Source organism: Gossypium hirsutum, chromosome D08, assembly GCF_007990345.1.
Source record: "Gossypium hirsutum isolate 1008001.06 chromosome D08, Gossypium_hirsutum_v2.1, whole genome shotgun sequence".
NCBI classification, from domain to species: Eukaryota; Viridiplantae; Streptophyta; class Magnoliopsida; order Malvales; family Malvaceae; genus Gossypium; species Gossypium hirsutum.
This window is the reverse complement of record NC_053444.1, coordinates 32,539,782-32,564,671: the sequence shown is the minus strand read 5'-3', so window position 1 is coordinate 32,564,671 and position 24,890 is coordinate 32,539,782. Positions and strand designations below refer to the sequence as shown.

The 24,890-nt window shown below is 33.9% G+C and overlaps 2 protein-coding genes across 2 annotated transcripts; both read left to right on the top strand.

Annotated features, from left to right (window-relative positions):
- Window positions 1-8,714: 8,714 nt before the first annotated feature.
- On the top strand, window positions 8,715-9,336 carry LOC107907229 (uncharacterized). The gene is made up of 2 exons (XM_041100002.1): window positions 8,715-8,908; window positions 9,111-9,336. The coding sequence occupies exons 1-2, from the start codon at window positions 8,715-8,717 to the stop codon at window positions 9,334-9,336; spliced, it is 420 nt and encodes a 139-aa protein (XP_040955936.1).
- A 13,493-nt stretch (window positions 9,337-22,829) lies between these two features.
- On the top strand, window positions 22,830-24,310 carry LOC107908773 (uncharacterized). Its single transcript, XM_016836042.2, has one exon. The coding sequence runs from the start codon at window positions 23,154-23,156 to the stop codon at window positions 24,129-24,131; it is 978 nt and encodes a 325-aa protein (XP_016691531.2). The 5' UTR covers window positions 22,830-23,153; the 3' UTR covers window positions 24,132-24,310.
- The last annotated feature ends 580 nt before the right edge of the window (window positions 24,311-24,890 follow it).

Below are 24,890 nucleotides of genomic sequence, written 5' to 3'. Positions count from 1 at the left end.
GATCGTTGCAGGTCTACGTTTTTTGTTTCTCTTACGCTTTCTAACACTTTGTTTCTTCTTGTGTTAGTAGATATTAAAGGCATGCACAATTCCTTCATCCGTGTAGCCTCCATTACAAATTGCCTCGTCAAGTTTATTAGCCTCTTAGAGCAATTAGGGTCTTCATTGTTTCTTTGAAGTTTGCACCACCGTTATTTGATCTTGATTAGTAACCTTCTCCAAACATATTTACAAGTTTTGAATCATTCAGAGAGTTATTCTTTTGAGAGCTAACGAGTGAGGTTATTATTTTTTTCTTTCTTGTTCCTGTTTGTTTGATCTTTCACAGATATCATGCCACTCACTAGATCTCAAACTAGTAAAAATGAAGAGGATGAGCAAAAAAGAGAGAACAATCCTTTGGTCGAGTTGTTACAAAAAGAGATGAAAAAGTTGCAAACTCAATTCGAACATCGTATGACCCAGATGTTACAAGAGCAAAGGGAGTATCTTGATACAAAACTTACAACTCAAGAGAGATACATTGCCGACAATTACAAGAAGTTGAACGAAGCCTTTATAAGCCGATCAAATTCGTGAGATCGAACTTTTAAACGAATGGAGGACCATGTTTTTTATGATGACTTTGAGTCCGAGTGTGTACCTAGAGAAAGGTTGGAACGAAACAATGACACCCCCAAACCAAAATTTCCTTCTTTCTCAGGGAAGAATGATCCTGATGCTTACCTTGATTGGGAGGAAAAGATGGAAGCAGTCTTTGCTTGTTACAATTACTCTGATGAGAAAAAGGTAACATACGTTGTCACTGAGTTCATTGATTATGCACTAACATGGTGGAATCAATTATGTAAAAGCAAGATTCTTTATAGAGAGCAACCTGTTACTACTTGGGTTGAAATGAAGCGCATCTTGCGAAAACAGTTTGTTCCACCATACTATTATCGAGATCTCCATCAAAGACTCCAACTTCTTGTTCAAGGAGATAGATCTATGGATGACTACTACAAAGAGATGGAGACTATTCAGATTAGAGCCAATCTTGTTGAAGAGGCTGAGGTAACTATGGCTAGATTCCTTGCCGGCCTAAAGCCCGAGATTGCAAATCGAGTTGAGTTACAACACTACATGGATGTTGAAGAGATGCTTCAAACCGCACTCACCATTGAAAAGCAATAACGAAAGAAAGGGACACCGAGGGGTGCTAGTTCAGTTTCTAATCCTGCTTGGAGAGGAAATTGGAAAAAACAAGATGATAGATTGTGGAATGGGGGAGATGCACGGTTCAAGCCAAATGAGCCTAGAACTTACTCCAAAGATAGAGGTATGCCTAATTCATTTAAAGGTTCTACTTCTACTAATCGAGCTCCATCTTCTTCTTCTACTTCTCCTAATGCCATTAAGCAGCCAAAAGATATTACCTGCTTCAAATGCCAAGGAAGGGGTCACTATGCTCGAGAATGCCCTAATAAAAAGTCATTGGTGATTCGAGAAGATGGCGAGGTTGATTTTGAGTCTGATAACGAAGATGAGATGCCTCCTTTGGAAGATGCTGATGATGTGCATACTCATGATGAGTATGAAGAATATTGGAGTATGGTGAGAAAGCACTTGCTGCTCGAAGGGCTTTAAATGTCCAGTTTAAACAGGAAGGGTGCGAACAAAGAGATAACATTTTCCACACGAGATGTTTGATTGGTGGACAACCTAGTTCATTGATCATCGATAGGGAAGTTGCACCAATGTGGTGAGTTCTTCCCTTGTTGAGAAACTTGGCCTACCTTGTGTGAAGCATCCAAGGCCATACCGTTTGCAATGGTTGAATGATAGTGGGGAGGTAAAAGTATCTAAACAATGCTTAGTTTCATTTTCCATTGGTAAATACTTTGATAAAGTTTTGTGTGATGTTATTCCAATGCAAGCTGGGCACATATTACTTGGACGGCCATGGCAGTTTGATCGACGAGTAAATCATGATGGTTTCCTTAACCAATCTACCTTTGTATTCCTTGGAAAGAAGTTTACTTTGGCTCCACTTCCTCCTCAAGAAGTCTACAATGAACAACTCAAACTTGCTAGTGAGATGGGTAAAGGAAGTAAGGTAAAATCATTGAAAAAGGCTGAGAGTAAAGAGGCCCTTAGCGTTAAAAGCCAACTTAAAGGCCCAACATTGGTGAGTGATTACACACACAAGTCACGAGATGAGAGAGTGAGTTTATTCGCTAGGTTTCGAGATATCAAATTTGCTCTTTGTACAAAACAAACATTTGTAATTATTAGGTTTAGGGAAAACTTTGTTTTGACTAACCCTAATACACATTTGCCTTGTTGTTTTGTTGATCTTTTGCAGGATTTTGAGGATGTATTTCCTTCTGAAATGCCTAAGGGATTACCTCCTTTACGAGGGATTGAACATCAAATTGACTTTGTGCCTGGTTCGAGTATTCCGAATAGACCAGTCTATCGAAGCAATCCTGAAAAAACTAAGGAGTTGCAAAGGCAAGTTGAAGATCTCTTAGAGAAAGGGTTGATTCGTGAGAGTCTAAGCCCTTGTGCGGTCTCTATACTTCTCGTCCCAAAAAAAGATGGTTCTTGGAGAATGTGTGTTAATTGCCGTGCTGTCAACAAGATTATGGTAAAGTATCGACATCCAATTCCTCGATTAGATGATATGTTGGATGAGCTTAATGGTGCATGCATTTTCTCTAAAATTGACTTAAAAAGTGGTTACCATCAAATAAGAATAAAACAAGGTGATGAATGGAAAATTGCTTTTAAGACTAAGTATGGCCTGTATGAGTGGTTAGTCATGCCATTTGGCTTAACTAATGCTCCTAGCACATTCATGAGATTAATGAACCACATACTTAGACCTTTTTTAGGAAAATTTGTCGTTGTGTATTTTGATGACATACTGATTTATAGCAAAACTTTGAATGATCATGTTGGGCATGTTAAATTAGTATTAGATGTGTTAAGGCATGAACGACTCTTTACTAATATTGAAAAATTCACCTTTTGTATGGATAAGCTTGTTTTTTTGGGTTTTGTGATAAGTTCTACAGGAATCTATGTGGATGAGGAGAAGGTAAAGGCAATTAAAGAATGGCCTATCCCTAAAACTGTTTCTGAGGTAAGGTCTTTCCTTGGGTTAGCCGGTTTCTACCACAGGTTTGTTCGTAACTTTTCCACAATTGCTTCACCTTTGACTGCACTTATTAAAAAGGATGTATCTTTTCATTGGACAGATAAGCAAGAATTAGCATTTAATGAACTTAAAGATAAATTATGTAATGCTCCTATTCTTGTTTTACCTAATTTTGAAAAGACCTTTGAGATTGAATGTGATGCTTCTGGTGTAGGTATAGGTGCCGTCCTCATGCAAGATAGTAAACCACTAGCCTACTTTAGTGAGAAACTTGGTGGAGCACATTTGAACTATTCGACCTATGATAAAGAGTTGTATGCCTTGGTAAGGGCATTAGAAGTTTGGCAACATTACCTTTTACCAAAGGAGTTTGTAATTCACACTGACCATGAATCACTTAAGAACTTAAAGGGACAATGTAAGTTGAACAATCGACATGCGAGGTGGGTTGAATTCATTGAATCTTTTCCTTATGTTATAAGGTATAAGAAAGGTAAAGATAATATTGTGGCTGATGCTCTATCAAGGAGGTACACTTTACTTAGTACTTTGCATACTAAGTTATTAGGTTTTGAGTATCTCAAATATTTATATGCCACTGATTCTGATTTTGCAAGCATTTATGACGCATGTGAACATGGTGCATTTCACAAATTTTATAATAATGATGGCTATCTTTTTTGAAATAATAGACTATGCTTACTAAAGTGTTCAATGCGAGAATTGTTGGTTCGAGAGGCTCATAGTGGTGGTCTTATGGGTCATTTTGGAGTCACTAAGACTTATGATGTTTTACATGAGCATTTTTATTGGCGTAACACGCGAAAACTTGTTGAGAAAATTTGCTCTACTTGCATTACTTGTAAACAAGCTGAATCCACTGTGATGCCTCATGGTCTATATACTCCTCTTCCTGTTCCTAGTTCCCCTTGGACTGACATTTCAATGGATTTTGTAATAGGTTTACCAAGGACAAAGCGTGGACGAGATAGCATCTTTGTGGTTATGGATCGATTTTCTAAAATGGCTCATTTCATTCAATACCATAAGACTGATGATGCAACCCATGTTGCCGATCTATTTTTCCGTGAAGTTGTGAGATTACATGGAATCCCAAGGACTATCGTTTCCGATAGAGATGCAAAATTTCTTAGTCACTTTTGGAAGGTGTTATGGGGTAAGTTAGGTACTAAACTACTTTACTCTACTACATGCCACCCTCAAACTGATGGTCAAACCGAGGTGGTAAATTGAGTTTTGGGATCTTTGCTTAGAGCCATAATAGGTAAGAATGTTAAATCTTGGGAAGAATGGATACCCTATGTTGAGTTTGCTTATAATCGTTCTGTTCACTCTTCCACAGATTTTACTCCTTTTGATATTATATATGGCTTTAATCCAGTTACTGTTTTAGATTTGCTTCCTTTACCTTTGAATAAGATTGCTAATTTAGATGGTGAAAGGAAAGCTGATTTAGTGAAAGAGATCCATGAGAAGGCTCGTAAAGCCATTGAGAAAAAGAATGAGTCCAATGCACATCGAACTAATAAAGGGCAAAAGCAAGTCTTGTTTGAACCTGGAGATTGGGTATGGGTGCATATGAGGAAGGAATAATTTCCTTCTAAGAGAAAGAATAAACTTGATGCACGAGGAGATGGACCATTCCAAGTACTCGAGAAAATAAATGACAATGCTTATCGCATTGATCTTCCTAGTGAGTATGGTGTTAGTGCTACTTTCAATGTTTCTAATATTTCTCCTTTTGAATTTGATGTAGGTTCAGATTCGAGAACGAATCTTCTTGAAGAGGGGGAGAATGATACGAGCCAAGGAGGTGACACTCAAGGGGTTGTTTTTCCTAGTGGTCCAATCACTCGAAGCAAGGCACGATAATTACAATCAAAGATGAATGCTTTTGCCTAAGACTTTGTTGCTACAAATTTAATTCATCATGTTCGTGACGTTGACAAATACGGAAGTGCAATTCACTGGACCAATCTTGGAATAGTGAAAGCCCATAAATTGGTGGATTAATCTTTTATGTATCTTATTATTATTATTTACTTAATTCTCATTGGTTGGGACACATCACTTATGAGTTTTAAGTAATTTTATTGGTTAGGTTATTATTTATTTATTTTCTTAGATAATTTTAAAGAGTTTTATTAGGGTTCAATTACTCTTGTATTTTGCCTATAAATAGGTTTACTTTCTACACATTGAGGGGCGTGGAATAGAAAGAGAGTATTTGTTTTCTTCCAAATTTGTGTGAGGCAAATTTTTGAGAGTAGAGTGATTCTTCTCTTGCTATTTAGTTTGGAGTTTGTTACTTTTGAGGGTATTTCGGAGTTACAAATATTCAAATTTCTTTTCCATTCATCGATGTTTCTAGAGGTTCTTCTTCTATGGGTTTCGTAGGGAGCCGTTCAATCATTGGCGTTTTTGGTTACAAGTTAACCAAGGGTTCCATAGGGCAAATCTATCCTTTTTATTATTATTTAAATAATTTTATTTATTCTCATTTTATTTCTAATTTGTGTTTCTCTTGTGTCTAGATCCGGGATTCCGCATCACTGAGGCCCCTGTTCTAATACAGCCAGAGTCTGAAAAGGAGTTTACTGTGTACAGCGATTCATCACATGTTGGTTTGGGATGTGTATTGGTACAAGAGGGTAAGGTGGTAGCGTATATGTCTCGTCAGCTTAAGACTCATGAGGCTAATTATCCAACACATGACTTGGAGTTGGCCGCAGTGGTTTTTACACTAAAAATCTAGAGGCATTATATATATAGTAAGAAGTGTATCATCTACACTGATCATAAGAGTCTCAAGTACCTCATCGCTCAGAAGGACCTGAATCTTAGGCAACGTAGGTGGATTGAGCTGCTTAAGGGCTACGACTGTACTATTGAATACTACCCTAGTAAGGCTAATGTGGTGGCTGACACACTGAGCCGTAGAGCTATGACTGACCTGAGGGCGATGCTTGCTCGCCTCAGTTTATTTGATGATGGTAGTCTGTTGGCAGAACTTCAAGTTAAACCAACGTGTATATAGTAGATTAAGGGTAAACAGATAGAGGATGAGTTGTTGGGTTTTCGTTTCCGACAGGTTGAGAGTGGGAATACCGAAGATTTTGTACTGAATAGTGAAGGGGTGCTTTGCTTCCGTGGGAGAATCTGTGTACCGAAAGATACTGAATTAAGGCAGTCTATCTTGAGAGAGGCGCATAGTAGCCCTTATGCTATGCATTCGGGTGGAAATAAGATATACCGTGACCTTCGTGAGTTATATTGGTTGTCAGGTCTTAAGCGAGAGGTTACCGAATTTGTGGCTAAGTGTCTGACATTCCAGAACGTTAAGGCTGAACATCAGTTACTTTCGAGATTGTTGCAGCCAGTCAAGATTCCGCTTTGGAAGTGGGAACATATAGCTATGGATTTCGTTAGTGGGTTACCCCTCACACCTACTAAGAAGGATTCGTTGTGGGTCATCGTGGATTGATTGACCAAATCTGCCCACTTCATACCGGTTCGTACTGACTACTCTCTATAGAAACTGGTTAAATTGTATGTGTCTGAAATAGTGAGACTGCATGGGGTACCAGTTTCAATAATATCTGATAAGGATCCTCGCTTCATGTCTCGATTCTAGAAGAAGCTACATGAAGCTCTGGGTACTATAACGCTCGGGTTTGTGCAAATGTACACATTCGTTATCAAGTAATAAGTAAGTATTGAGTTATCGTCTCCACAGGGATTGTATTTGTGCTAAGTCACTTAATTTGTAAAATTATATTAACAATTTGAAAAAATAAAAACAAGATATAGTTGAGAAGTGATATAAACTAGATGCAATGATCTCTAATGTAAATTATCCTAATATGCAGACTATATGAATGAAATAGATTTTAGCAAAATTTAACACAATTTGCAACAATTATAACATAAATAAACTAGGACAATTACTTTAATTAAACTTAATTTATTATCACCATGCTTAATAATATTCGAAAAAACATTCCATGACAACTCGATCTTTTATGAGTTTGGAAACCAAATTAAGTCCTTTCAAAATCCTTTACTCAGTAAATACGCATTTTACTGATCCTTATTTACTAAGGGTTTCTTAACATTCGTGTGAGGTAACAAGGACGTGTTAGGTTTGAAACAATTTAATCACAAAAATCTAAAAACTACGCAGATAACAGAGTCTGATTAGGGTTGTTATGCAACCTACAATTTAATCGGGTTAGGATCTAAATTGAGCATAGACATTTCAACTATGCATCCATTAGACGTCATCTGGTTAGGATCGCTCAGCTTAAATAAAATTATCCCAGCTTAAATAAAATTAAGCTATCATTGTTGTAAACAAGAACAAAGAACTCATAGTAAACATCTTTAAATTAAATTAAAGAAAATAAAGATTAAACCCAATTCAGAGTGGCTGTCACCTAATACTCTGACTGACGAGGCTCCTTCGCTTCTTTGCGTTGCTCCTTTGCTAATGGTTCTCCAAGGTAGCCGACCAAAGGCTCTTTAAGAGTCTAATTTGGTAAAATCCTTATGCAAGGATGATAATAGGCATGAGAGCTAAGAGAGTTGAGAGAGAGGATGAGAGATGAGAGGGATGATGAGATGAGGGATAAAGTGAGAAATAAGCTCTTATTTATAGGTGAGGCAAGGGAGCTAGTTTGCTAAAATTAGGAGTGTCCATCCTTTGAAACCTTCTCCAAGAGTGGCCGACCATGAATTGAGGAAATGTGACTGATTTTTCCTTGATTTTTGGTCAATTTGAATGCCACAACAACTCAGGACTAAGACTCGGTCTCCAACAAATCTTTAGGTGAATCTCTAATTTCTTCAACTCTTCAAGGGCCTTGTATAATTAAACCAAAAATTGGTTTATAATCAGCCATGTGCTGCTGAAAATTGGGTTGACTTGGTCCCCACTTTAGACGGTTTTACAATTAGAAGAAAACTTTCAGACCTGTCAAAAATAGCAGATAGTTTAAAGGACCAAATGAATTAATTTAACCACTTTAATTAATCAATTTACTTAATTAATTAAACCCAATTTTATTAATGAAATATTTACAATAAATTATTAAAATATAACATTATATTTTATTATTTAATTTAATCATGCATGGCCCACTTCATAGCTTAAAAATATAATATGCTTAAATTAATATAAAATAAGTCATTTTATGCATGAAAACTATATAATAAAACATAAAATCACATTTTAATAATTTTTATGTCCTAATTTCATGTTTTCACATATTTCATTAATTTATTAAACAATTACTTGGTTTTAACAACAATTTTAAGTAAAAAGGTGATGAATTATATAGGAAAAATCCTATATATTTTTCCGTTTACAGGTACAAGATTGGACTTTAGTACTGTATTTCATCCTCAAACTGACGGTCAGTCAGAGAGGGTGATTCAGATATTGGAGGATATGTTGAGAAGTTGTGTGATTGACTTCCGAGACAGTTGGGAGGATTACCTGCCGCTAGCAGAATTTGCTTATAACAACAGCTATCAGTCTAGCATTCAGATGGCACCCTACAATGCACCATATGGTCGTAGGTGTCACATACCTTCATGTTGGACTGAGCTGAGCGAGCAACGTGTTCTGGGCCCTGAATTAGTTTCTGATATCAAGGATAAAGTTAGGTTGATTCGAGACCGACTGAAGGCGACATCAGACAGGCAGAAGTCCTATGCAGATCTGAAACATCGAGAGATTGAGTATTCAGTGGGAGACTTCATTTTTCTCAAGGTCTCACCATGGAAGAAGGTACTGAGATTTGGTCGCTAGGCCAAGTTGAGCCCTAGATTTATTGGACCTTACCGTGTGCTAAGCGAGTGGGAACGGTTGCTTACCAGTTGGAGTTACCTCTGAAATTGGATTGGATTGGATTCATGACGTGTTTCACATCTCTATGTTGAGACGCTACCGCTCTGATCCCATGCATATTGTTCCAATGGAGGAGATTGAGGTTAGACTACATCTGACTATCGAGGAGGAGCCGGTTCAGATACTGGATCGTGATGTAAAAGTTCTGAAGAGGAAGTCTATTCCACTGGTTAAAGTTCTCTGGCATAATCATAGCACCGAGGGGGCTACGTTGGAGCCTAAGGATGCGATATGTCAGCAGTGTCCCCATCTATTCTGATCAGGTAAAATTTCGAGATCGACATTTTCTTTTAGGGGGTAGAGTTGTAACGCCCCAAAAATCTCTTATATATTTATTTTCTATGTTTGTGACAAAAATATTTGTCAGCTTTAGTGGTTATATGTTCTGGGAATGTCTGAGAGGTCCCAAGTTCAAGCCTTAGCTTGGGCAAATTTTTGTTTTTAATTGAATAAACCCCTATCTTTAGCCAATGGGCTTGAAAATAAATATTGGAAAAATATGTTAGAATGAGTTTATTGGTCTGGTGGTTAAGTGGTGTGTTGGAGTGCTAGGGGTCTTGAGTTCGAATCTCTGTACGTACAAGGGGAATGTTTTTTAGTACATGTACCATGAAAGAGTTCGAAATGTGGTAAAATTTTGAGTGTTTGAGGAGTGTGGGGATCTTGTGGCCGATTTTTAGGAGGATGTTGAGGGAATTTCAGTTGTTAAGGGATTTTGGGATTGAGGGGAGTGTTTTGTGTAGATTTGGATGGAGGAATTTGGATAGAATCGAAACTAGTAGTGGCAATTTTGGCTACCCTCTCTCATTCCCCAATTTTCTGATAGTTTTGTCGTTTCTGCTTTTCTTTTTTCTCTCTATTTTCATCTTTTATTCTTTTTGTTTTTCTTCCCAATCCGAATGATAACTGTTTCTTTTCCAAAATCTTGGTTGCTCCTAATCTTTTGACGTTTTGAATTTATTCTCTTTATTGTCAAATTACTGCCAAAATTTCTATCGAAAGTTCTTTACCCTCTCACCTATTTTCTTTTCCTATTTGCTTCCTTGAGTTCAGTCGTTCCATGAGTAAGCGTATGTTTTCGTGGTACGGTAAGTTATGTTTCTACTTCTTGATTAACTTTTGTTTGATTAAGTGGTTTAAAGGGATTTTCTGTTGGTTGATTAGGAGTTGACCAAAAGGCTGGAGGTCTTTGATTGACGTCTTAAGTGAGCGAAACCTCCCTCTTTATTTGATCGAAGGTAATGTTGTTGTGAGTTCAACGCTTGGTCAACTTGTGTGTATTCGATTGAGTAAATGTCTAAGTGAATAATTGGTGATTGTTCGGTCAAGTGTAGGTGAAGGTCGACGCCACACGGACGTACGGTCGCTAGTGTGGTGAGCCGTGTGACCGAACACGAGCGTGTGATCAATGAGGCTGGCCATGTGTAATTCATGGGCTGAGCCAAATTGGGCTACGTGGGCCACACTGACGTATGGGCCCCACATAGGTGTGTGGGAATATTGGGCTAGGCTGTGTGATCCATACAGCCAAGTTCATTTTGGGCCATGTAAGCCACACGAGCGTGTGGGCCCACATGGGCATGCAACATGGGCTTGTGGGCCCATTTTCACTATTTGACTGCTAAGGTTGCACAGGTCTCCCGAGTCTACTGTGGACCTACTGTAGGGTTGGTAAGCTTATCTAGACCCCTAATTGACTGAAATGACTGTATGACTGATATGAATAAGCATGATGATGATCCACTGATTTGATGTTGTATGCCCTGATTACATGCATGATATTATGTTATAGTATATCATATTTGTATTCTGCATTGCTTTGGGTTGGGGGTTTATTTTGATCGGAGGAAGTGTACTGAAAGGCATCAAGCCTAATTTTCTAGCAGCTCAGCTGCGAACTACTGTTTAGTGCCGCATTCAGTACTTTTTGGAGTGTAGGGATGGGTGGGTTGATTATATCCTCACATGGAGTGTAGAGTTAGACGGAGATGGAATGTAGAGGCTGGCTGAGTAGGACCTATATACTGTGTAATATGTTATTTTACTGATTATTGTTACTGTAATGGGCCAAAGCCCAAACACATGATTGCTTCTGTGCTGAGATGGGCGAAAGCCCAAACTGATATTGTCACTGATACTGTAAAGGGCATAGACTCAGGCTGTGATTGCTTTCTGTCTGTTTGCTTTATATGGGATTACACACTGAGTTTTCCTAAACTCACCTTTCTGATTTGATTGTACAGGTAATCCCCAGACATAGGTGGATCGGTGCGACGAGGGACTCAATGGTGGTCACACGACCTATTTTATTCGACTTAGTACTTAATAATAATTTTGCTTTTATTTTTGGGGTATTTTACTGTAATAATGGCCTCTTTGAATTTTTACTTTTAAATTGAGGTTTTTATTTTGTTTTGACTTACAACTGCTAGTAGTAGAGATACTCGAGTTTTCAAAATCAATCAAACGTTTTAACAAAATACGCACAAATATGTAAACTGTTTTAAAAAAAGCTACTGCAACGTACAATATTTTGGAAACTAATGACTGAATAGAAAACCACTATTTTAGGATTAATAAAAGACAACGACGACATCTAAATGGAAAATGTTTTAAGCAAAGTTACAGTTTTTTTTAACACGAGCATTAGTTTTCAAACACACTATCATGTGACATCGTCAGATTTGACCATAACGTCCAGGCCGAGTTTGGGATGTTACATGCCTAGTTGAAAACATAGATGCAATTTCAGTAAAGGGTTTACTGCTATAAATATCACAAAATGACTCGATTTTAAAATTTTTAATTTTTCCGTGTGCAAGAAAATCGTTTTCAAACTGTATTTTTTCCATCATTCCCTATATCATATTTGGTAGTACAAATTATAATTACACAATTACATAATTTATATTTTTAAAAAGGGTTAATAATATATACGAAGGTATCTGAACTTGGCAACTTGTACCTACTTGGTACCTAAACTTTTTTTTTACCTAACTGGTACCTAAACATGGAAACCATAAGCCAACTTGGCACCTTTTTTAGGTACTTAACTAATATTGTTAAAATATGCTGACGTAGAATTAATGACCAATATCATGGTGACACATGGCAACCTCACATTTTTCACGTGGAAAAAATTAAAAATATAATATTTATAAAAAAATTAATTCTTTTTTCCATGTGTCAAAATGTGAGGTCTCCACGTGTCTCCATGTTATTGATTGTCAGTGTAATGTTAACGCGACGTTTGCATATTTTAACAATGTTAGTTAGGTACCTAAAAGAATAACTAAATTGGCTTATAGTTTCCAAATTTAGGTATCACTTAGTTTCAAGAAAAAGTTCAGATACTAAGTAGGTATAAGTTGTCAAGTTCATGTACCTCTATATAGGGGTGAGCAAAATTCGATTTGATTCGAAAAACTCGATAAAAATTCAAATTTTGAATTAAATAGTTCAAGTTATTCGAGTTATTTGGATCAACTTGAATAAAAAAATCAAAATTTTTGGTTTAACTTGAATATAAATTACACAATTTGAGTTATTCGAAAATCCGAATAAGAAAAGGCAAAACTACGTCATTTTGATAAATGTTTACCCACTAAGTTAAAAGGCAAAATCGTTATATTGCTTAAGTATTTAAATAATTTTGTGCTTCAACTACTAGTTAAATAATCGGTCCATGTAAACGCAACATTGAGTATAAATAATAGGATTCGTTAACTCGACTCGACTTGACTCGAAATTTTTTTACTCAATTCGAAAATTTTTTAAATTGAGTTCGGTTGCTAAAATAGGATTCGTCAACTCGATTAATTATAATTTTTTTGACTCGATTTGACTCGACTTAATCGAATGCTCACCCCTACCTCTCTCTCTCTATATATATTAATTCTTTTAAAAAATATATTAATTACTATAAAAAAATTATTAGTATGATAAAAGAATTTCTAAACAAGTACCTAAAAATAAAATCAAATAATCATATACAATTAGTAAAACAAATAACAAGAAAAATAAACATAATATGCAATTTTATCTAATTTTTCTAGCATTCTACATTTGTAAGGTTATTCCCTCTTTGATATTTAATATACACTTCTTAGAGTTCTTCATCATCTGAATCTTATCAATAAGATTATCAAGATCTCTTTCCTTCATTTACTGTTCAAAGTATGGATCATCTCAATTCCACTTAAAAATGAAGTTATAAAGTATGTAACATGCTAGTACGATCCAACCTTTTAACAAAAAATATTTGTAAGATCTCTTTCTTTCATTTACTATTCAAAATTATTTTTCTTTTGCTATACTAAGATGATGCTAATATGAGAAATATTTTTTAGAACAAAAAATGTCCTCTTAACTGCATTTTGAATATTTGAATGTCTCAAATTAAAGAGTTCATGAGTCGTATATACTACTTGTGTCTGGCTCCATTTGTTGAGATGGTATCATATCATAACCCATGCTATGATGCAAAGAAACCTTTTGTATTTGCAAAACTAGCATCTACCACATAATATTTGGATTCATGGTGTAACCATTATGTAGCTTTGATTATAAAACTTATATAAACCAAATTTGAAGAAAGACTTATGCTAGGTGAAAATGATTTTTATAATGTGTAAGTTAGGTAAAAATAATATAAATGTTTATAATATATAACATTTATAAAAAAAAATTGAAGTGACCGATAACTTTCATAACATTTCTTATAAATGATATAATCTTGGCTTATTAGTGAATAAGCCCTGAAACTTTTTCAAAAAATCAGTTAAACTCTTCTGTACTTTTTGTATCCACTTAGCCCCTGAGCCAACAAAAACTGGCTAAATAGGCCCTTTGACAAACATTAACCATTAGTATTTAATGAAAACGTTGACATGACCAATAACAAACACGTTAGCACCATTTGCTAATTTGGCAATGGCATGTCATCGCCATTTGTTGATATGGTAGTGTCAGGTTAGTAAAAAATTAAAAAATAAAATTTATTTTTAAAATAAGTACATAATGAATCTGAACAAATGGTTGTCTAGGTTCATTTTTTGAATCTAGATACTAGTTTATCTAGATCCATTCTAGAATTTAAAGAAAGCATAAAAAATTATAAAAATAAAAAATAAAATTTATAATAATTATTAGAAATTAATTAAAAACCATAAATTTTATAAAAAAACAAATTATAGTTATAAAATTTTATATAAATTATTTTCTCATTTTCTTAAATTATTTGGCAAACTGCAAATTGAAAATGAGAGAAAAATATATAACAACAAAATGTTAATCTTGACTTTATGATATAAGTTGTTAATGTTGGTTTACTTATTTAAAATATAAACATATAAATTATTTTTATAAATTTTTATTATTTTTAATAATTTTTAATTTTTTATAATTTTTATAATTTCAAAATATATATATGAAAAAAAGTGAATGTTCATATTCAAATGAAACTTAACAAATACTTTTCTAGATTCAATTTGTGCTTATTTTAAAAATAATTTAATTTCTTTTAGTTTTTATATTTTTTGGCACTATGTTATGGATTTGATTATTTACTATTTTATATTTTTAAAAGTAAATTTAAAAAAAAAGTATTTCTTTGATATGATTGATCTCTAAAATTTCTGAGAAAAGGGAATTAGATTCTTTACTACTTTATATTTTTAAATTTGAATTTATAGTTAAATTACTATAAAAATTGCAGTTATGTTGGTCTGGTCATTGAAATAGAACATTGAAGATTGGAATTAGATCGTGCAGATGCTACCAATCAAATTTAAAATCTCATTATTAAGAAGTACAGTGGTAATAATAGTCTAACACCAGTAAGTGTCAGTGCTTTCTTTCATTCATTCAAATTTAGAGAAGAGGATCAGTTCTAAAGGACTTTAACTTTAAATTTTAATAGAAAAGACTTTAAAAATTGCTAGTGATAGCTTGAAAGTGGATAAATTGATATATTATGAGTAAATCATATTAATACACATTATAAACAAATTAACAAATAACTTTTCAAATAATTAAGAATAAACAAAATTATTAAAAACTTTGGCCAAAATTTGTTGGGGATTGACCCAATTAAACAATAAATAAGTAAAAAATAGTAGAATAAATTAAGAAATTAAATACAAATTTAGCGTGAAAAAATCCCTCCAAAGAGAATAAAAAAACTATGGACAAATATGATTTTACTATAATGGCAAAAGAACGAATAGTACAAAAGATGGAGATAAAAATTAAACCTCGAAACTCAAAAACAAAGAACCCTCAAAACGTAAACACAAAATTCTCCAGAAGTGTTATGAGTTCTAATATTTTAATTGGTGTATTTTCTAAGGTTATAAAAGAGTCTATTTATAGACTAAATTCATAGATCAAATAATAATAAAATATTCTAAACTAATAGGAGTTTAACTGGGAGCTTACCTCTCAAATTTGGCTAAAATATTAGGCATCCTCAACAAATCTCCACCTTGACTCGTATTTCCATAATGCCATCTTTGGCAAAACCCACCACATGCCTATCTTGAACTATGCAGGCAATTAACTGAGTTGAATCTGTGCATAGAAGTAGGAAGACTTTTAGCTTTTGACTTGTGCACTGCCAAATCAAAACTAAAACGGGTTTGATTTTCACGAATACAGTGCCCTAACTTTTCAAAACCTGCATCCAAAAAAGAATCTCTCTTTAATGAAATGGTCATACATTTTTCCCTTCTATGACCAAGTTGCCTCTGCTCCAAACAAGTTGACTGCAACTCCATAACAAACAAGGGACGTCCGGTTTCATCAGTCACTGTAGAACCTTCCAGAATATAAAGACTGCTGGTCATTTTACCTTTTAACAAAATGAGAGCAAAACAGAAACTTGTAGAATCTCATCTTCTTACAATAGCGACACATTTTGTCTAGATTCTTTGATGCTACCAAAACAGAAACTTGTCTATCTACCTTGCTATCTGAACCAAACTCATTGTTGAGTCTGTCTTTACTCAACAGATGACCATTCACATCCTCAAACAAGAGTTTGTCTCTGTCATAAATCAGGGTCTCCCTGAAAGACTTGTATGAAGAGGATAAAGAACACAAGTGATAAGGAATTGAAGCGAAGGAAGTGGATTAGGATCGAATTTAAGTTGTTCGACTTGAAAAGGAAAATTTTGGATGTGACCTGAAAAGAAGAAACCAAATAAATTTAGAAAATAACAAAGGAAATAAAAAAATAAAAATAATAATGGATAAATATTCAAAATAATAACTAAATAGAGAAAAGATAGATTAAGTTAAAGTGAAAGATGAAATGATAAACCGATGGATATGATGGATAGAAGGATAAATGTCCAACTAAATCCTTTGAGATATAAATCCCAACAAACTCAATTAATGGCTCTAATCAACCCTCCAAGAAATAATCCTTGGCAAATTAAAGGGTGAAGAATGAATTCCCATGACTCCTTGAAGAAAAGCGAGAAGAAAACTACTAAAAAATCACAAGAAAGAAATCTTGCACAAAGAAACAAACTCCTAGAGTTGTAACTTTATTAATGAAAACCAAATTGTCTGCTTAATGAACAATGAAGAAACTTTTATATAGGCTAGCTAATAAAACTCTAAAATATACTAAAACTCAAATTAATCTAAACAGTAAGTATTTTTAAACTTTCTTGTTTGGCTAAGAAACATAAAACTCCTAAGCAACTTAAAATACTTAAACAATATCCAAATTTTGAAATAAATAAATAAATAAAATAATAAAACCTAATAAATACAATATTTGGCTCATATAGAACAAAAATTAAGCCTAAAAACCAAAGCCAATATAATTTAAACTCAAATTAAAAGCCCGAAACTCATAATTTCCATTATAATCTCATCCAAAAATTCTACTCGCACAGTCTTCACTAAAACGGTCATAACTTGAGCTCTCGAACTCAAAATCGAGTGATTCAAAGTGCGTTTCAAAGCTAAGAGATATATCTTCGAATGCCATGATGATATCTCAACCCATAAATGCTTGGATCGAATCCAAAAAGTCATCACAAGTCTATTGATTTCTTAAACTTGAAAATTGACAACCTCAGTGAATGAAATTTAATATATTTTACCCCATCCGTGCTTGTATCGACATAATAGCACAGCCTGATCTTCATAGTCAATCTTAACCTCAACATTCTTTAAATCATTCAAAAGAGTAATAAATTGACTAATGTGATCTCTAAAAAACTCACCTTCGTTCATGCGAAACATAAATAATGTTGTTTCAACACTAAACGGTTAGCCATAGACTTAGTCGCATAATGAGTTTCTAACCTTTTCCACAAGGCACATGAAGTTTTCTCCATCAATACCACCTGCAATACCCTATTCATAAGGCAAAATTGGATTGCAGACAGGACCTTTTCATCAAGCTCTTCCTATTCTATCTGATCTAGAATTACAAAATTGGATTGAAGACAGGACCGAATTACAAAGTTTTCAAAACCACGAGCCAACGTCGCAACATTGGGGGTTCCTCGTTGCGACGTCACCCACTGACTTGAGCTCGTTGCAACAGGGTAAACGATTCTGTGTCCAATTAACTTCGATTCTATCATTTCTCAACACCTACAATCAAGTTTATATATCACAATCCAACCAATTTCACTCAACATATCATCCACATGTATCTATTTCCAGTTTCAACACCATATGATTCTCAATCAAATTTATAAGATTAACACAACTATTAAAGTTTTACAAATAAGCTTATTAATACATCATATAACAATTATTCACTTAATGTATCAACAATTCATTTAAACTTCTCTTATATATTAGCAATTTCATCACTTATAACAACTTCTTAATATTACAACTCTTCTATTTTTTTCCTCCTCCTCCTTTCCATTCCACATCCTATAAGTGCATGTACTCATATGAGAATTTATGGCTTTTAGTATAGCATGTCTATATGTAACATTAATTATGATTTTACTAATTACAAATATTCTTTTAACAAGGTTGTCTACTTGAGTAGTAGTCACTAAATTCTTTATATCCTGGCCTACAGAATACACAATTTGGATTTGCTTGTTGCTTTTGAAACTGGACTCAATGAACTATTTACCATAAAAATTTCATAATTTCCACTTAAGCTAATTAATACAGTATTTTTTTTAATTTTCCCCTGTTCTGCTGCTAGGCAACTTTGACCTTCTTCACTAAAAGTAAATTATCTTTTTGTATGATATTCGTATAATGTTTACATTTATTTCCCTTAAAAATAAACTCATCATCTTTTAAGCATATAAATTTCATTTCTTAAACATTTTTTTACACTTTGTAATAATTTTTCAAAGTCAAAATAGGAAAACCCGAAGTCATTTTGACCTTGTCTCACAAAAATTCATATATCTCATAATCTAAAATTCCTTTACTTACACCATTTATTTTATAAAAAACTAGACTCAATAAGATTAATTCCATGTTTAATGCAATCTCTAAATTGATTTCTACAATTTTTTGTTACTTTTCAAAGTTAAACTACTGCTACTATTCAAAACTGTTTTAATGAATTTATTTACTTATTATGATTTATATCACTCATACCAACACTTAACATTTATTTTACCTATCAACTATTAAATTGTTTTATAAGGTCACTTGATAATGTATATCATCACTGTTGAATTATTATTCAATATAGTTCTTAAAGCTCACATATCATTAACATATAGTTTTAATCATTACTTCTCATAACACAAATTATATCACTATCTATTGATTACAATTTATAATATACTTTCCATCACCAATACTTAAATAAAATTCACATATTAAACACTCAATTTAGTACAATCCTTAACTTATTACTTTGAAATGTCAATGAAATTAAAATGAACACTTACCTCCTTTTAACAATAACTTCCTTTTTTATTTCTTTATCACTTCCATTCTTGTCTTTTCTACTTTCATCCCCAAAAATGATATTCTAACTCTGTAGTGTCCCTACTTCATTTCTTCTTTTGAGTGACTATGGAAACTTTCAAGAAATTTGAGAGAAATAGTGAAATTTCATGGCAAGGGACCAAAATGTAAGAAAATAAACCTCCTCTTCATATATATATAAATAGTAACGTGAGAAGCATGAAAGATGAAAGAAAATTCTACATTTTTCTATAAAAATATCTCATTAATTTAGTTAATTAAAATATTAAAATATCTTATAAAATAATAAAATATTCAACCAATCATAATTTAACACTTTTCTTCCTTATTTGTTACACCATGTAATTATCTAATTTAGGTAAGGACCATTTTACCCTTTATTTTTCTTCAAAACTCCATCCTTAAATCACTTCTCACTTTTGGTAAAATTACAATTTAGTCCCCTATATTTTTCACTTATTCAATTTGGTCCTTGTGCACTAATTGCATTCATAAGAGATTGGGTTATTTTCAATTTTAGTGCTTCAATTTTTTTCGTGTTTATACTTGAACCCTTCAAATTTTGGATACTCATACTTGAATCCCAAAACTTTTCATATCTTTATGATTTAGTCCCTAGCTCAAATTAAGATATCACATCATTCTTTTTATTATTTCAACTTTCCCTAGCATCACTCAACCCTCTCCTTTTATCAAGAAATTAATCCTACACTATCTAGATTTATTATTAATTTTATGGTCTAACAAATTTAGAGGTGTTACAGATATTATATATCTAAAAACAAATAGATCATAAATAATTATTTGAAGATATGAAAAATTTCACATTTATTTATATATTTAACTTTTTATTTATATCTAATATATTTATCAAACCTATAATGGTGGAGTATAAATATCTATCAAACAATTTTTCATAGATTATTGACAATTTTACGTCTAGTCTCAACTGCTTAAACTTTAGTGAAACAAGAGCCCACAATTCCAATAATAATTAAGAAGATAATAATGACCGAATCCAAACGGCAATGTTTTACAGGATTCTGTCATCTGTCTGTGCATATATATTAATTAGGGTTTATAGAGGAATATATACATATTTTAAGCGTACCAAAGAAAAAGCTGACCCAACCCACCCCATCTCTCTCACTTTCACCGCCTTTTACTTTCTCTTGAAAAACCAAATGATTATGTTCATCATCAAAGATTAGTATCGCACAAAACCCGCGAAAGAATGGTTATATTGAGAAGAAAGTTTGTGCACATACAGAAAGAAAATGTTGCTGTTGATAAGCATGGGGAAGCTTTTCTTGTTGAGGGGAATGTTGCCTGGTTCAAGGACACCTTTTCTTGCTAACCCTAAATTTCCATCTGTGCTCTTGGACCAGGCTTCATTCCCCTTAATTACTGCTTCCACTTACTGCTCCATCTTAGCTTTCATCATCGGTGCATGATTTTAAGTGTTAATCCAGGTGGTGGATAATCATTTACTTATTCTTCTAGCCTTTTCGTTTTTTATTACAAGGGTTTTTGTTTCATAGAAGCTAAGGTTGTTGTAATTGACATGCAGAAGATTGGGGTAATGATGAGAAGTTTTGACGCTGTGGGCTTGTTTTCGTCTGAACAGACAAGGGTTAATTTTCATCATAGTTCTTTCTATAAGATGATTGTATGTGTTCTTTCAACTCTCCAGTTATAATGACTACTTGTGTTTTTGTGAGTCTCTCCCCTACCTGTCTTCATGTCGTTTTAGGTATAATACTAATTTGTCAGTTTCCTGTCTCATATCGAGTTGAGGAACTGATCCAAGTCCCAAAAGTCAAACCCTTAATTAGGGGTTAATTAAGTTCTCATTATCAGCCAATAATAGAGGGTCTCTTTGGAAAATGAAAAAAAAAAAGGAAAACAACGAGCTGGTAAGTTTCCTTGTTGCTACAATATTATTATATGGAAAACCAAAAGGAGTTTCGAGATAGGTAGCAAGTTGATTTGCAGATGAAGCATCATCTTCATATATCATGGATGTGTTGGCAAACATTCACATAGAAATTGCATTCTTTTGAGGGTTTAGTGGAGGACAGAGAGCCGAACATGGGATCTGAAGCTTCAAGAATGTGTATATATAATATATATTCTACAGAATAGATTCCATTTCAGCTGTTGCTTTTCTTTATGTTGAAAGAGAGGTAGCTTTTCTGTTCCTTGTTATCGTTTAGAAGCACTTTTCATGGCCTTTATTATCTTGTTGGTGAAATCAATGAAGTCAGATTCAGATCATTCTTATCTATATGTTAATATATAGTTTATTGGATCGTCAATTTAAGAGGTAATTAGTCTTTATTTTAACTTATCATCTAAAGTTTATTGAATATATAGACTTTCTGTACATGCCAACATGTTCACTAAAAGGTCTTTCACTCACATTATTGAAATAGAAAGATTTTGATTGATCCTTAGTTAATTAGATTCAACCCTAACTATTTGTTTATAGTTGAGTAGTACTATACGAGTAAAGATGAATAAAAAAATATTGAAGTTTAGCATGGTAAGTTTTAAGCTTTACTTGGTAAGAGTTAAAAGCAAATTGGTGTACTTGGTAGGAAAAAAAGGAAAATTAAAAAAAAAATTCAATCTATTACTTGACTTGATAGAGTTGAAAAATGAGAGATTTTTTTTGAAAAATACATAATTTTGTACTAACATACAAAGTCTCTAAAAAATACAGATTTTATGTGGCAACCCTTTCGGGAGAAAAACCACGGGCAGATGAGGAGAAATTCAGATACAAGAAGAGTTTTGACTACATCGAAAAATCTTATTCTAATCAATGTCAAATAAGAGTAGTGTAATTCTATATGGATTCTACTTGTGCAGCATGGTCCGTATTGTGGGAGCCTCCAACCTTAAGCCCTACACAGACCCTCTTATTTTGCCACTATATTTTATTTGTTTAACAAGGATTCGGGTCACACAACTCTAACATCTCTCATTTTCTCTTCCCTTATCATTTTAATTTGGAAAGATTGATTTTACTTATTATGATAGCAACTTAATTTTTTCTCTAAATTTTCTTTCCTACCAAGAACATTCAAAATCTTTGTATCCATTTTCCCACTCTTTTCTCTCATCCTTATATTTTTCTACTCAACCAAGGTAAAAAACAAGATAGCAAATACTAAATTTAAACTCAAATATGATAAAATGTTACTTTTTATAATATGTATATAAAATATTTTGGGTTTAACTTCCGATGTTTTTGGTTGAATATTAAATATTAATAAATTATTATGTTTTTATATTTATTTCAAAATCTATATCGAGGTAAAATATCATTTACGGGAGGGCTTGAGGATAGGGAGATTGCAGATATTTGAGAAGATTGGATGAGCATTAAATTGTACATAAATGTTTGATAAACTGAAAGAGCAAGGTGAGGTGAATAAGAAATTAAGCAACCAACCATCTTAATTAATTTTTGGTCTTATTAATCAATTTGATACGGTGGTGAAGAGATTCAATACCATTAATAATAATAATTATTCCTTTGAACAGCTAAGATGAGGTGCCTCATCAAACATGAAACCAAAGAATGATATAAATAATAATAATAAAGCAGTAGAAGAAATTCTGTTTGTTGTTACAATCGTTAACCAATGGCATATATCCATGAAAATCCCTATAAAATTGTCCAAACCGCTGACAGCTTTCTAATTTATTTATTTTCGAGGGAAAACAATAAACATAAATTCTATAAGGTTAAATAACCCTGAAAAATTGTGTGCATGTCCTAAAAATAACAGCTAGAAACCAGAAAAGAGCCGAAATTAAAGCAGGCATTACATATCACCACAAAAAAATTGTCAAACCATTTTATGATCCGACAAACCCAAGAAAGTCCTAATCTAGTTGTGCTCACCGGCTTGTTTTCCCGCCGGTTGGGAAGAGGGGAGAGAAATCAACCCCTATTCTCTCCCCCAATACCCCTTCCGACCGCCCAATTATGCCTTGGGTTATTATCTCGCTTTCTTCCAAATTTTATGACTGCCACCGCCATCTCCTCCACCACCACCGCACAGTTAACACATCTTCCAACGAATTCCGCCACTGCCATATCTTATAGCCACGTACCTGTGTGCCATGATATTTTTTTCCGCCATCAATTTCTTCTACGTCGCCTTCATTGCTGCCCTCCTCGTTTTGTCTGTTTTCTCTATTTGCTTCATACTACTCCTCCGTTTCAAATCCAGGAGCTCCCGTCATTTGCAGAACTTCAACTCTCTCTGGACCGTCCGATTCCTTTTTGTCATCTTCATCATCTTGTGGTCCCTCACCGAAGTGCTACGCCTGCCCTCCTTTCGCAGGTTTTATTTGTATCCTCTCTTCCCAAGGCTAACGCTGCCCCAGCAAGCTAATTTCTGCAAACTCCACCTGGTTCTCTCCTTGGGCTTCTTCGAGCCTGGGTTCCTAATCATCCTACTCTTCTTGCTGGATGTCTCCGTCAAGAAGACAACCCACAAAAGCTTCTTCAGCGTTTTCTACGTCTTCGCCTCTTGCCTTCCCCTTTTCCTTTTACAGGTTTACTTTGTCTTCCTCGGTGGTTTCAAGGTACGTCTCCCCCAACCTTTTCATCGGACTTGGTTCATCCCCGACATGGACCACGGCAATGAAGCCTTGGTTTTCTGTGACTACCCTTTGCTAAGCACCATTTTATTTGGCCTTTTTGGGGTTATTTTTATTTTGTGCTTCTTGTTATCATTCTGGAAAGTTGTGTCTCAAGTAATCAACAAGGCCCTCAAGCTCCGTATCTTTGCCCTTGCTTTAACCATCCTGATTGGCTTGCCATTGCAAGTTCTGCTGATGGGAATGTCTGCGTTTTGGAGGCCAGACAAGCCCACCTACAATGGAATTGCTGTAACCGTGTTCCTTATCACCTTCACCTTCGCAGCGGTCGGCGAGGGCATTTTGGTCATTAAACCGATAGCCGACTCGTTAGCTGCCGCTGTCGCACTAGTAGAGCAACAACCTTTACGGGAGAATGGTCAAGGTGATGATGAAAGCTCGTCACCACCACCGCCTGCGGAGGATGGTCTCACTGCTACCAAGTGCGATGCCTGAGACATAGCTATGGATTTCAATGGTTGGTAATATGAGGCAAGATCAAATGACGAGGCTGTCTCTGAAGATGTCAGAGTGTAAATATTTGGAGGAGTCATTTTTCAAGGATACGTTACGTTGCATCATAATTTGCTTTCCTCTCTGATTCAATCTTACAGTCATAAATTACTTTCTTATTATTATTTTGGTGTTGTTTAAAATTTTGTTTTTTTCTTTTCCAGTTTTTATTATTCACATAGAGCAAAACTATTATCTTTTTGCACATAAAAATGAGGCAAAAAATGTGTAATTAATAGCTAGTTAGTTAGCTATTTAAATGAAAAGATTATGTTTGATGTATTTCCTCCTACATTAATTTATTTACTGTTACTGAATCACATGAACATATCGGTTCAATAATTAAATAAAGTATTTTATAAAATTTTATAAACATTTATTCATAATTTCACTGAGTGATATCATGTGATTCATAATAGTTCATAAATTAATATATTCCCGAGGTGTACATCAATTATAAACTTTATTTAAAAACATTTTAATTCAATTTTTAAATATTAATACCGTACCAATTAATTTTTCAATAAACATGTGTGACAATGATTCTTTTAACGTCCTCAAAGTCCAGTAACAATACCATTCGTGGCTTCTATTGGCATTAGATATAAGCAATCATTATCTCGAGAAACAGTGGGATGTTCCAATGAAGTGCACTTTGTAAGTCTGATTATAAACACAAGACATTTATCACTTGCCCCATCA

What these genes read in the sequence shown, in the direction of transcription:
- LOC107907229 (XM_041100002.1), top strand. Translation starts at nt 8,715, where the DNA reads ATGGCACCCTACAATGCACCATATGGTCGTAGGTGTCACATACCTTCA. An exon ending in CTGAAACATCGAGAGATTGA is followed by an intron (nt 8,909 to 9,110) that starts GTATTCAGTGGG and finishes CTCTATGTTGAG; the next exon opens with ACGCTACCGCTCTGATCCCA.
- LOC107908773 (XM_016836042.2), top strand. Translation starts at nt 23,154, where the DNA reads ATGATATTTTTTTCCGCCATCAATTTCTTCTACGTCGCCTTCATTGCT.